General features: G+C 41.6%; 1 protein-coding gene across 1 annotated transcript in view; it reads left to right on the forward strand.

Annotated features, from left to right (window-relative positions):
* Positions 1-15,359, forward strand: part of LOC111867285 (acetylcholinesterase) — a 97,619-nt gene that overhangs the window by 57,161 nt on the left and 25,099 nt on the right. The window contains exon 2 of the mRNA XM_023857004.2: positions 5,042-5,184. Coding sequence (XP_023712772.1) covers positions 5,042-5,184 — 143 coding nt within the window. The remainder of the gene's footprint in view (positions 1-5,041; positions 5,185-15,359) is intronic.

Here is a 15,359-nt window from a genome sequence, read left to right on the forward strand (position 1 = left end):
GTGACAGGGACATTCTGATGACGACAAGTTACTGACATGAAGCGCCATATTTACAATGTTGACAATATCCATCAGGCCGGTCTAAAGGTATTCGGGAGGTGCTTGGCTATCCTTACTGAGGTATTTTTCGCGATTTTCCTCGGTGTTTCCAGACAAATACCAGGATAAAATCTCGGTTAAGTAACGACCGCTTCCTTCCAAATCCTTTCTGAATTAATCCTTCTTCAGGTATCCTACCATCCGACACTATAAAGTCTACATACTGACAGAGTCTCTAAGTAATGCACCTAAAATGAGGATAATTCAACTCAATTCAATTCAATTCAATTCAATTCAAATCAATTCAATTCAATTCAATTCTTTATTATTTATGTGCCAAGTTAACAGCCGCAAGGCCAATTACAAACTTAGCACAGTGTAGATGAAAGTAATTACGTGTAACATTATACAAACATTAGACAAACACATTATAAGTCAAAAATAAATTATAGGAAAGTTCTTGGGAAAACACAGTAATGAAGAAAAGTAAACAAACAAGCAAATAAATGATAATAATAACAATAATAATAATAATTTCATTATCATAAAACTAGGTGTTATTTAGAAGTGAAAAGAAACATAAATATTTAATAATAATAATAATAATAATAATAATTCAATTCAAATCTTTATTATTTTTGTGCCGAGTAAACAGCTGCAAGGCCAATTACAGACACAGCACAGTGTAGATACAGGTAATTACATTATGGACAAACACTACATAAAGTTAAAGACAAATTACAGGCAAGCACTGGGGGAAAACACAATAATGCAGACAAGTAAACAAACAAATAAATGATATAATAGCAATGATAATAATAATTTCATTAACATAAAGCTAAGTGTTATTGAGAACTGAGGAATGAAACGTATAAATATTTAATTTATAATAATAATAATAATAATAATAATAATAATAATAATAATTCAATTTAATTCTTTGTTATTTATGTGCCGAGTAAACAGCTGCAAGGCCAATTACAGACAGAGCACAGTGTAGATACAAGTAATTACGTTATGGACAAACACAACATAAAGTTAAAGACAAATTACAGGCAAGCACTGGGGGAAAACACAACAATGCAGACAAGTAAACAAACAAATAAATGATATAATAGCAATGATAATAATAATTTCATTAACATAAATCTAAGTGTTATTGAGAACTGAGGAATGAAACGTATAAATATTTAATTTATAATAATAATAATGTAGCGTGTAGACCCGTTACTGGGTAAAGACGAGACAATATCCGCTGCTAGGCAACAATTTCATAATACGCAAATATACGCAGCCGTTATTGAATAAAGCCTTCGCAAACAAACGTGCTCCCACGGAAAGGATTGGAGTACAATAATAAGCGGTGATGAGATGTTATAAGGAGGACAATTGGAGAGAGAGTACAGAGCTGTAAGGGAGTATGTGAGAGCAGACTTAGTGCTGTTGCGGGATATTCGCCCGACAGTAACGACGCGAGCACAGAAGCTGAAACATCTCCATTGTTAAGATCCGTTACCGGGAAACGACTAGTGCAAGCAGACTGAGAAGGCTCAGCAGGTGCTGTAGTGATGTTATAGTTACTTGCAGTTACGATCTGTAGGTGGTCAATAAATTGAGTCACCAATTCAAAACCTCATTGATATTCACAGTCTAACACGTAATAATAATAATAATAATAAGGTAAAAACAGGTAAAGCTCTCTCTGTAACAGCCCTTGAAGGCCCATAGGATTGTGGGAGGTCGAGGCTCCAAAATTTTCTCTAGACAATCGGCTCACAGATGGCGGTGAGGTTGTCAGCCTTACGCGTCGGCGCCATTCACTCTCTTGGAATGTTCCTGGTATTCATTTCTGTTAGAGACTGAGTGGACCCCAGGGCCATATTGGGGGCTGGAAGGATTTGGTAAACTGAAAGGAAAAATCAATGACATCAACGAAAATCGAACCCGCGGCCACAGTGTCTCAACCAATTACGCCACAGCGTGCCGCAAATAATAATAATAACAACCATTTCCGACAGAGGCATGCGTTGGTTTCTTCTTCAATGGATCCAGATCTACGCTGGGTTCCACCCATCCTCCAAACAAATGGATAACAGAGGGAGGGGCTGACCCCCATATGAAAAGCGGCCGGATCTTGAATCTGAGTTATCATTTCCACTCCTCTATACACCTCCATGGAGTGTGCTTACACGCGGGACAGCTTTTTCTTTTGCAGAAGTAGTGCAGAGCAGTTTTGGCCACAAGAGATCGTAACGTAAACGTTAAATAAGGTAAGGTAAAGTAGAGTTGTCCCTGTAAGTACGACGTAATTAACTAATTGCTCATCATCACTCATGGAGCTGAGCCCTCCTTGAGAAGCCACCAATTCTGCAGCTACTCAAAAATTTCCCAGCATTTTATGGAACCCGAAGATTCATTACCGTGTTCACAAGAGCCCTCAACTAGTCCATATCCTCAGCCAGATCGATCCAGTCCATACCATCCCCTCCTGTCTCTGTGAGATCCATCTTCACCCTCTTCCTTCTTGGTCTTCCTAGTGGTCTCTTTCTCTCTGGCTTTCCCACCAATATCCTATATAACTAACTGATATAAAATAAATGGTAAGAAGGTAAGGAGAAAACTACAAGTCCCAAGAGACAGAGAAAAGATCCCATGCGTATCCAGTTGCTTCGCAGGGCTTCAGTAGTAATTAGTTCTCTACTTGCACGTAGAAACGTGTCAAGCGATTCGGCGTCATTCATGGAACCAAATGAACTTCTAAGTTTTTGCTATGATTACGTCCAGATGATAAATTAAGCAAGGAACTTCACGCCAGTTTAAGCCTCGGTTTGTCGATACTGCTGAATAATGGCAAAGAACTGGGAAGCCTCATGATGGACTTGCAAGCGGTAGACGTAACTGACAGCATTACAGTGAAGCCCAGTGGCTTATTATTATTATTAGCATCTACTAGGCCATATTAAGTTGATCATAATCCGCACGTAATGTATTTCAGTCTTTTTAACTACGATCCGTTCTGTAATCAAGGTGTCACAAGCTATTCTTCTCACGAAAGTAGGTTACCGCACGTGACCTGACGTCTATGATACAGATAAGATCTTTCATTCGTACATTAGTGCTGTCCAAACTGCGCAGTAAAAATAATCCAAGAACATTTGTGTAACTCATGACTTTTATTCAAGAAGTTGCAGGTTTGAATCTCGCTCGAGGAATGATTCTTGGATTAATATCTCAAGCGATTTATTATTTTTTCTTTATTAAAAGACGTCATCAATATGCAATATATTAATGAAATTTCATGAGTAAATATATCGGAATACTAAACAACATGGCGCCGATCACAGCGGTAGCCGCAGTCTAAGGCATGAACTGTCTTCGCTCGCTCGAACGCTGGAACGCTGGGATCTTGGGATCGAATCCCACTCGAGACATGGATTTCTGTGTGTGTGGGTACGGGCTAATCACTCGTCCCAAGAGAGCTACCGTCTGTGTAATATGATTATGAATGAACATATACGAGTACAATTTTTACCGTCAACGCAACAATTCTTTATTATTTATTTACTTATTTATTTATATAGCAGGCACTACATGTAAAAAAAAAGTAAAGCTATCCGTGAAAAAGCCGTGAAGGGCCATAGGGTTGTGAGACGTTGAGGGTCCCACATTATCTAGACAATCGGCTCGCAGATGGCGGTAAGGTTGTCAGCCTTATGAGCCGGCCACGCTTTACTCCCCAGGAAAATAATTTAATTAACTCCTGGTACACATTTCTGTTAGATGCTGAGTCAACCCCAGGGCCATAGTGCGGCTGGAAGGATTAGGTCAATTGAATCCAGTGACCTCATCGGGACTTGAACACGCGACCTTCCGGCTTGTAGTATAGCCCCTCAACCAACTACGCTACCTCGTGCCCACAGGCACCACACGTTTCGATCTCAAATGGGTCATCTTCACGTGCTGCAATTTTCTCACATCCAATGCTGAACTGTAAGGCTAACCTCCCCATTTTTATAAATGTTTCGTACAAGTTAGTTCCTATTCAGTTCACAAACTAGAAAAATCTAGACTAAGCACTGGGTAAATTGACAATAAAACAAAATGAGAATAAAAATCGTACACGTGATAAACTCGTATATACAACAAGAGGTTAAACCTAATTTAAAATGATCTTTCAAAGTATTATAAGCTGCGAGTAGCTTTATGTCCGTCACTGCGGTAGACCATGCATAGGCTTCGTCAGATTTCTTCTGCTGTTTGCTGCATTGGCTCGCCATGTTAGTATCGTGATGTTACCATTTTCCTAGAGAATAAATCCCTCTTCTTTCATGTTGTCGGGAGCCAATGGTCAATGTGTGTTTACATTACGTGGTTCCTTGCGCTGTGTGGTTCATTCTACCTACGAAACTGAAGAGGAGGCCAGGGCCCAACAAAGGGCTGTAGAGCCATTGATGAATAAATGAAATAACATGTCACTTTGGTCTACACCATTATCCGTGCATCTCCTGTGCCTTAAAGAGAGAAGTATTAACCCAGTATGAAATTCCCACCGGTGTGCGAATACCGGACGTATGCTGAAGACATATGTAGAACAATGACGTAACAATTACGTCACTATCGGATAATACGCAGTACAAAATCTCATAGACAAATAATAACAAAGCTGCGATGTAGAGGAAGATACAAACAAAAATAAACTCCGTGGCATGTAGTCCTCAAGTTAACTATACCGACCGAGAGACCGCCGCTATTCGGCGAAGTTAGTGCCAAATATAGCTGATAGAGAGTGTCACTTCGTCAGCGCAACGGATCCCCACGGCCGTTAATCTCGGTTTTCTAGACAGAAGCCGCTATTTCCTTGAAATAGCTCCTCAATTATCCTCACAAGGCTGAACGGAGGGAGGTACAAGGCAATAAAAATCTAAGCTGTTCTTGAAGAATGTCTGTACAGCGATGAGTGGATAATTCCTGATAACACATGCATATTTTCTGTGTGTTGCAGGGACCTACTTTATCCTCTACGACTTCTTGGACTATTTTGAGAAGGATAATCCGAGTTTTCTGAAACGGGACAAGTTCCTGGAAATCATCAACCTCATCTTCAAAAATACAACGCGCCTGGAGCGGGACGCCATTGTTTTTCAGGTCAGGCAAGAAAGCAGGTCAGAACAGAATGAACACTCTCGTGACATAATCAGAGGTTTCAATAGCAAAGCTCGCTAATAAATACATCTTCACACTGATCCATCCTGAGATCCTTAAAATGCATTTCAAAATTATCCTTCATTCTTCTTCTCGGCATTAAAAATAATAATTTTTCAAGAGGTTTTCCTACCACAATGTTTTATTAATGATGTCCCCCTGATCCATGTTATATACAAGAAATCACTCTCGTATCAATATTACAGGATTATATAAATCACTGAGTTCCACGCTGTATATATTAATTTACTGATTTATTTGGGGGGGGCAGTAGGTTACTTGGTTGAGGCACTATGCTACAAGCCGGAAGGTCGAGGGTTCGAATCCCGATGAGGTCATCAGATTTTTCAATTTACCTAATCCTTCCAGCCGTATTGTGGCCCTCGGGTCTACTCAGCCTCTAACAGAAATTAGTACCAGGAATATTCCTGGGGGTAAAGGGCAGCCGGCGCGTAAGGCTGACAACCTCACCGCCATCTGTGAGCCGATTGTCTAGAAAAATGTGGGAGCCTCGACGTGTCATAACCTTATGGGCCTCCACGACTTGTTACCTTACTGATTACTTTATTGTTCTTAGGTCTTAATATTTTCCGAAGAAATTTTATTTCCAGTATTTGTTATTTGTGTTCGTCACTTAAAGTAAGAGAGCTCGTGTCATATAACAACTTAAACAAATATTGTTTTCTATTTGCTGGCCTACAGAGGTTAGTAAGGTAGATACGACAGTAATAATAATTAAAATGAATAATAATAATAATCTTACGTAGGGCTGCAAATAAATTATTGGTGCCGCCAGGCTAACAAATTACCAGCCATCCATCGGCGAAATTTAAGAGGCATAAATATTGTGACATGTAGCCGTTTCTAAGAAACGAACTGGCAAACGTGCTACCGCGGAGATATGATTCTTAGACATAAACAGTCGCTGCGTGTTTGAAGGGCGTGTCCATGGATAGGAAATTGGAATCGTGTAGACTTTTGGGAACAGGAGCGTTGCTATGAAATTTACACACGTTTCCATGGAGAAGTGGAGGTGGAGTCTGAGACCAACTAAGTACAGAAGGCGCATCCGTGTCAGCGAAGATTCAAGAAAATTTTCCGCGGATACGATGAAGCAACGAACATTTTCCAGCTTACCGCTAGACTAGACTATATAAGTGTCCGCATCGAGAGCAATTGATTCACCTGCGAGTCGTAGGAGGCGACGAAAAGGGAAGTCTCAAATCCGAGACAGTAAAATATGGTCGCTAGTTTCAAGGGTCTCGGACCCGAGAAAGACTGCGCTGCATGTACAAATGAGAGATCCGTCCTCTCGTCAGAGAGGGCGCCCCACAAAAACAAGACCGTAACTGTCAAATACTAATAAATATCTGGTCATGAGAGCCAGAAGGGGCTCGATACCGAAACTTACTGACTGACTGACAGTCAGTCGCAATGTGACTTCGACTTTGACAATTGATTCAATGATTCATGACTTACAGATAATCCCGTGTGAAGGCGGGGTCGAATACCTCCGCCGTAGTCCTTTGAGTCGTAGGAGGCGACGAGTATGGAAGTCTTGAATATGAGAGAATAAAATATGGGCATGAGTTTCGTGGGACTCGGACCCGAGAATGACTGCTCTGGTAAAGGCCAGCAGCAATTCTAAACGACAGACCCGTCCTCTCGTCTGAGAGAGCGCCCCACATTAACAAACCCGCAAATGTCTGACAATAATAAGTATCTGGTCGTAAGCCCCAGATGGGTGCTTTATTCCAAGACAGACTAGCAGACTGACCGCCGGCCGTAACATAAGACTCAGACTCAGAATTGATTCATTCGGCATTGATTCTTAAATGAGAAGTGATTCGCAATTCATTCGTAAACCAGAAGTAAGTGAGCCGGGAATCAGAACAGAGTCAGTGGCAGTGAAAGGGAAGACGCTCGTGGTCCAGTAAGGGATGAAGTGAACCTTAGGCAGCCATTGACTGTGAGCTGTTATAATTCGTTGTGATTAAGAGAGTTGTCAATAAATCCAATGATCCCGTCCAGAACCCGTTACGTTTACCCATGCATACGTGACGATATGATAGTAGCGTAAGCGTAATAAGGCCATGTATTCACCTCAAGCGGAGTGCCACACTTTAAGATTGTCACTACATATGACGATCGCAATGTGTTGCTTCAAAACCGAGGTGTCCCGTGGGGTTTCTTGTTGCGCTGTTTGGATATGAGCTGTTCAGTAGCGTGGTTCGCAAAGGGACCCTTGTTGTCTGTTAGGTACGGTGGGGAAGAGGCGGATGTGTGCATTGACAGATGCTACCCTATCCCGTTGGTAGTCAGGTTATGAATTCTCATAGTCCCTAAGTGAAGAACTGATGTGACAAGCATGTAAATACCAGCTATTAACCACAACAATGCTAGTACTACCATGACATTTCTTAGTTGGAAATCAACAATACACAGATGTGTTGACATATACATTCTGGCTTGCGGTATGGTGTCTGAACGAACTACGCTACAGCGTGCCAACATCCAGTACAATGGCAGACACAAAATTACGAAAAACGCATTTCTGATCTTTCTGTACAGAGCTCCACCGCTGCTTTCTTGCAGTAGCTGTGAACGAGTTCCAATGAAAGCTCCAAGCGCTACGTCCTATTTTTGGATTCATATTTCCAGAAGTTCCGTGTGCCCGTAGCACCTGGTGACGTACCACGTCTCGTTCATAATTCCTGTTATTTTCGACGTCAGTATGACGTCACTCTCTTTATTCAGAAATAGAAAAACACAACCAACAGCGCTTTCTGGCCACGAACTAAAATATTTCAACAAATATGGAAGCATGTGATTCTTCTTTGCTTAATTTTCCCCCAATCACCTTTCGAACTTAGTGTGTCGATAACAAAGTGCTCTTCTAGCTTCTCGGGGTAGGGTGAGACTGAGTCCACTTGGTACGTCGGTCACTAATTGGCCTGTTGTACCGTCCACGGATGATGATAATGAACCTGGAGGATTCGGTGGAATGAGAATTGGCAGGGGTAATCGAAGTACTCGGAAAAATTCTGCCCCAGCGCCCTTTTGTTCAACACAAATCCCGCATGACCTGACCTGGGCTCGAACCAGGACCGCCGCGTTGGGAAATCAGCAACTAACCGCTCTGAGCTATGGCATGGCCGTAACAACCTGTTTATGAAGAGATCTAATTACTGCTTGCTGCGTGTATTTAATTAATGATACAACAAACAAACTGTGGTACTTCCCCGTATTCAGAATGTATTTGCTACTTAGTGTTTTCTATTATTTTATTTGCTCGGTGATTCCGCCATCAAATTCTTATACATTTCTACCCTCCTTCAGTGTTATTCCTTGATCTAAGATTCGCGTCCATCTGTCTATTTCTGCAAAATTTACTTAGGAACCTGCAGATTGGACTTCGGAATTTCATTTAATATATTCCATGAACGTTTTCATTTCTAAGATGTTATATCTTCTAGGACATAATGCCGTGCTGTCCTTTGAAAGGTAACGGATGTTTCGTCTCCATTAAAGCGACACGATCCTCCGAAAGGACGATTTCTTTCACCGGACTACACGGCGTTTTACTGCGGAATGCAGATATGTTCATAACCACGGCTGTGAGAACCTCAAATCTTACATTTTATTATTATTTTGAGTGTTAATTCCATGTTTGTGGTTTGCCTATGACTTGCACTACAAATTGTAGTAACCGTTTATAGGATTAATATCATCAGCTCCTACCGTCGAGAAAACACAGAAACTCTACAGCTGTATTTAATTCATTATTCCTATATTGAAAAGTAATATTACTGATCAAATTTGAAAGTGAATATGATCACCACAGATTTTAAGATATAGGCTTCAAATTATAGCGCTGACGCAGTTTTAATGACATGATAGATGCGGATAGAGGGTTTCGCGTGATCTTGGCAACGGATCCCCACGGCCGTTAATCTCGGTTTTNTTAAAAGTACATAATAAAATCCTCAATTTCCTTAGAGTATGGAATAAAACTAAGGCACACAATTAAATCTGACTTAATTTTTTTTAATTCGCTTAGTGGGTGGTGGAGTCCAACTGGATCCACTCGGCACGGCGGCCACTGATTGGCCTATTGTAGCCTGCCCAGGGTGATTATGATGATGGAGAATTTGGTGGAATGAAGATTAGCAGGGGAAACCGAAGTACTCGGAGAAAACCTGTCCCTGCGCCACTTTGACCACCACAAATACCACTTGACATGACCCCGGGATCGAACCCGGACCGCCGCGTTTGGAAGCCAGCGACTAACCGCTTGAGCTATGGCGCGGCCTAAATCTGGCTTAATAAAGAGAATATATTGAAATGTATGAGGTAAATCTTTGTATTAAAAAAATTCCGTGTCCTGTAGGCCGCAAGCGAACTATACCGACCGAGCGACAGCCACTTTTCGGCGAAGTTAATGCCAACCTTTGCGGATAGAGGGTTTCGCGTGATCTTGGCAACGGATCCCCACGGCCGTTAATCTCGGTTTTCTAGACCGGAGCCGCTATTTCCTTGAAATAGCTCCTCAGTTATCCTCACGAGGCTGAATGGACCCCGTTCCAGACCCACTACTTCTCAGAAAAACTGGTAGCCCTGAGAATCGAACCCGGGAACTCTGATCAATGGATCACAGAGGGCTTCAAATTATAGCGCTGAGGCAGTTTTGATATCATGACCTCCATACCTAATTTCAATAAAATAGGCATAATTGTTTCATAAGTAATGTGTCTCACAGTTGAACAGTACATAATCAAATCCACAATTTCCTTAGAGTATGGAATAAAAACTAAGGCACACAATTAAGTCTGACTTAATAAAGAAATTATAATGAAATGTATGAGGTAAATCTTGATATATTTGGGGGAATACTTGCCACTGAGAACACTGAGCGGCTGCTCGCACCCGTTCTGAGCACAGGACAGCTACAAATTATTCATACTGTCAGCTACCTGCCCTGGAGTTGCTGCACGTGAATCATTTATGTTGTGAGGTCAAATCTGTTTTGGATGCCCCATCGAACCGTAAGTGCTGGCTGGAATGAGTTGAAACGTTCGTACTTCAACGCTTCACAGTTTTCAGTAAACGGAACAATGTAGAGAATTTCTTACTTGAGATTAGAACAGATTCTCAAATATCTGGAACTCCTATAATGTGGTGGGGAGACAGCTTCCATGTATGGTGGGTAGCATAATTTGCAATTCTGCGCAAGCGTGATGCAAAATTATAAAATCGTTTTATGTAATCTCTGAGGGAAGGGAACTGACTGAAGCCGTTTGGAGACAGGATGACGACCAGTATCTGGAATCAGGAGATGAGAGATTATGAAAAATGAAATTTACTTCACATATTACCGCATTTGTGGTCTAGTGGTCAGAGTTCCTGGCTACAGATCCAGAGGTCCCAGATTCGATTCCCAGCGCCACCAGTCTGACAAGGAGTGGGCCTGGAACGAGGTCCACTCAGTCTCGTGAGGATAACTGGTGAGCTACTTGAACAGAAAGGAAGCGGCTCCGGCCTGGAAAACCGAAATTAACGGTCGTGGGGATTCATTGCGCTGACAACGCGACACCCTCTGTCCTCTAAAGTTGGCACTAACTTCGCCGGCAAGCGGCGGTCGTTCGGTCGGTATAGTTCGCTTGCGGACTAAAGCCACCGAGTTTGTTTTTTGGTTATATTTTCATCTTAAATGCAAATTACTCCATAGTCATTCTTCTCCCTGACGACATGTTTCGGCCGTGTACGGCCATCAGCAGGTGACGTCTATCTTGCTAGAACTGTGGCATTATATGAAAATATTTACATACACAGACGAATTAAGAACACGACTACTCTAGCACCATGGAAGAACCTACAGATAATGGTGCATACATAACTACAGCAACGTCCTCATGAACTACACAAAACTCACGCATAATACGCCGCAAAAGGAATGCCCTAAGCGGCCGAAACACGAAGTGAGCAAGATTGCCTAGAGAATAATTTGCATTTAAGACGGAAATATATGTGAAATAAATAATATACTAATGCAACAGGATACTTAAATACAATATTATGAGAATGAAACATTAACACAGAGTAGCTAAGATGGGATGGTATGGATTGGATTGATCTTGCTCAGGATAGGGACCAGTGGATGGCTCTTGTGAACACGGTAATGAACCTTCGGGTTCCATAAAATCCTGGGAAGTTCTTGAGTAACTACACAATTGACGGCTTCTCCAGAAGGGCTCAGCTCCATGAGTAAGTGAATAACTAGCTAAGAAATTAATACCTTTTACCGAAAACTGTCAAATCAAGAGAAATACAATAAGTAAGCATATATAACATTTAAGAGAAAGATGAGAAACTCACATGGAACTTAGTAGGATCCCAAAGAAAGTGGCCATTTGGAAGACCTAGCGGTAGAGAGGAGAATGAGACTTGCATGGAATGTGAAGACGTAGGGTTCGAGAATGTGGATTGCATTCGAACGTGTTTAGTGGTAAGGTCTCGTGAAGACGGTAATGATTTTTCGGATTCCACAAAAAGGGCGGTGATTCTCTCTCTCAGCGGAGTGGCTCTCGCCTTCCAAGAGGATCCTTCCTCCCTGGAGTTGGCTGCCTGGAGGAAGTGTTGCAGAACAATAAACATATATGTAAGATTTGAGGCTTTCACGGCGGTGACTATGAAGAAAGCAGTCTTCTGGGATTTGGCACCGTGTATATGTGGTGTTAACCGACGTTTCGGAGGAACGTATCGCCTCCATCTTAAGGGTAGAAGATAAAATATAAGAAATCCACTTTTACCGGTTCTCACGGTCTCTTCGCTTGCGGATTTCTTATAGTTTTCCTTCTACCCTGAAGATGGAGGCGATACGTTCCTCCGAAACGTCGGTTAACACCACCTATACACGGTGCCAAATCCAAGAAGACTGCTTTCTTCAATAAACATATAGTCTGCAATGTTCCTGGAAAATAAATGGGATGATAATAAAATTTTAAATTGAAGAAGAGCAAAGAATTCCTGGATATATCAGACGAAGTGCTGAAGATTAAGCATGCAGCATGCATGCCCGTTGGAAATAACAACAGAAGGAAACGTAATTATGTGAACGAATTATGCAAGAAATAAGGCAATAGAAAGATTACGACTGGATGTGAGGTAGGGTGAGATTGCGGACTGAGTAGAGAACCAATAATATACCGCGAGGTTTGCACTCTTTGTCTTCAGTACAGTTTCATAATGCACAAATAAAATAAATAATTGGTACTCATATTGAAATATAATTAATACGAAAGTCCGTGAACCAAACGTTAATAAACTCATAAAGAAGCGTATTTCAAACACAATATTCCGTGACTAATAATAATGGGTTCTGGATTGTAAGATTGAATTTATTATCACTTCTTTACAATTACAATCAATTATATCAGATCATAATCAATGACTGTCTGAGACTCGCTCCATTCCTTGCTGGACTACGAGTGTTTTTCTTCCACTGCGATGGACTTGGTTCTGATTTACGTATTGGTCACTTCTTAATTTTCCGTCGTCAGCAGGTTAACACTCCACAGCTGAACACTGAACTACTGAGCTGTCTTCTCAATTCTCTTACGAATGAATCATTGAATTCTTGTGAACTGAACTGAACTCTCGTGAACTGACTCATGTGTCCTTATAATTCTGGGCGGAGAGAACAGAGGTCGCTGCCTCTAACAGTTCGTCTGTTACTGTGTCTCTTCTTTACCGCGGGAACGTGCTTACCGAACTGTTGCCCAGCAATGGACTATTCAGCGTGTATTCGTTTCAGCTGGAACGTGTTTACCGAACCGTTGCCCAGAAATAGTAACATTCGTCACGATATAATAATGTTAGAATCGTAAACTAAATATAATTTTGATTTTAATATAATGTTTTAATTTCAGTATGAAATGACGAATTTTGAAAGATAAAAAAGGATTAAAACCAACACTCACGCCTATACCCACGTTCTATAAGTGATCTTATCAGGGTGACATCCTTGTACATATAAATTGCATATCCCGCGTGTGCCTGTGCTTCCAAGCAAATACCGGTATATGGGGTGCAGTCATAACAACTGTTTTCTTAAAACAGCGCTTCTCATATCCCTTCAGTTCCTAATTCCCTTCTGTTGACCTCGCAGTGACATTTCTATGGGTTATGTGGGTGTCAATACAGCACATCCCACGTTATACCATTATGGGCGGAGAGTCTATATACCAGTTTACGTTATGATGTGTAATTCGACTGGAAGGTCAATCCTGCCTCGAGTTCAGTAGAACATGTAAAGCTGGCAACTCACGTTCTAGGAGACTATCCTGTGGACAGGCCACCTAAGTAAATACGAGATAAGGGAACACCATTTTGGCTCCTGGTCGCTTTGGTTTGTTTCAACTGTTTGCCCATTTTGATGTACCAATATTGTCACACTTAGGGTGGAATATAAATTGATTGTTAATCGTGGATTGTATTTGCTAATGTTCTGTTTTGTTTCAAGGTTAGTGGCTATTGTGATTGAAATCAGTCGATCAGTTGACTGAATATTAAGCTATTTAACGTCATTGTTTGAACTAATGTTGGCTGGGTCTCTTGTCACAATTGAATGGGATTAGGGTAGAGACTGCCTGCAGATAAGGGGGATAGTCCTAAATATACTGAATGAGTTACGGGTACCAGACAAGTTGTGGTAAGGGCGATAACAAACCCTCACACAAGAAACTTCCATTATTATGAAATGTTACATACCAAAACTATAATACTATCTGTAGTTTTGTATCAGTATGTGAATTGGTCGCCGATCACTATGGCCACGCGGTGTGAGGCGTGGACTGTCTTCGCTCGCTCAAACGCTGGGATCATAGGTTCGAATCCCACTCGAGACATGGATGTCTCTGTGTACGTTTATTTTGTTTGTGTTGTCCTACGTGTAGGTAGCGGCCTTGCGACGGGCTGATCACTCGTCCATGGAGCCCTACCGACTGTGTAAAAAAAGATTACGAACCTGAAGAAGAGACCAGGGCCCGACAAAAGGCTGTGGAGCCATTGATGAATGAATGTAAATTGGTCGCTCGCCCTGAAATTATTGATTTATTGAATCTGGAAATAAATGTTGGCTGGCAAGAATATGAATCCAGGAGAGAGGAAATAACAGGAGGGTGGGTATAATTACATAACGAAGAGGTTTATAATTTGGATTCATTACCAAATATTCTTAAAGTGATACAATCGAGAACAATATGATGAACGGGCATGTAGCACACATGAGGAACATCAGAAATTCACGGAAAATGTTCAGTTGGATAGCCTGAACGGGGGAGATGACTTTGGAGGCCTAGTCACCGATGGGAGGATAATATTGCTACGTGTACATCCACTGCTAGGCAACGTGTTGGTAAACAAGTTCATGCGGAGAAAAATTATTTGTAAACATTCTATTGCTTTGTTACGCAACAACAAATGAGGCTGTGTTTTCTATGTCGTCTGAGCTGAGCAGCGGTGGAACAACTGGATTATGCAACCCGCTTCTAAACAACGGCTCTGTAAAGGCACTTCCGCGTAAGCAATGACGTCAGCAACAACAGAAACAGTGTTTTCAGTGGGTTCTGTGCAGAGTGTTTATAAGGGAAGCGAATGCAGAAGCAAGCTCAGTTCAGGCAGTTACGAGTCAGTCGTGAGTCTAGGAGAACTTTTAGTTCTGATGTTCCAGAATGATTGAAGACGAAACAGCAAGCAGACTTCATAGTGATTTGAAATGCTAGTTTCTGTGCTGAGATCCGTTGCCAGGATACGACTGTGAAAACTGGGAATCCTAGTGCGTGTACGTGTGTTGATAAATCCAATCATCCGAACTAGAGCCCGATATATTCGTCACGCGTACCACCCTACTCGTGACAATATTACAGGGGAATTTTAGAGCATAAATGGTAGGATGGCATGTACTGTCTTCGCTCGCTTGGAAACCGGGATCGTGGGTTCGAATCCCACTCAGGGCATGGATGTTCAGTTTGTGTCTGTCCGTTTTTCTGTGTTTGTGTACAGGTAGAAACCTTGCGACGAGCTGATCACCCGCCCAAGGAGTCCTACCGAATGCGTAA

Source organism: Cryptotermes secundus, unplaced genomic scaffold (genome assembly GCF_002891405.2).
Source record: "Cryptotermes secundus unplaced genomic scaffold, Csec_1.0 scaffold1475, whole genome shotgun sequence".
In the NCBI taxonomy this organism is placed as follows: domain Eukaryota; kingdom Metazoa; phylum Arthropoda; class Insecta; order Blattodea; family Kalotermitidae; genus Cryptotermes; species Cryptotermes secundus.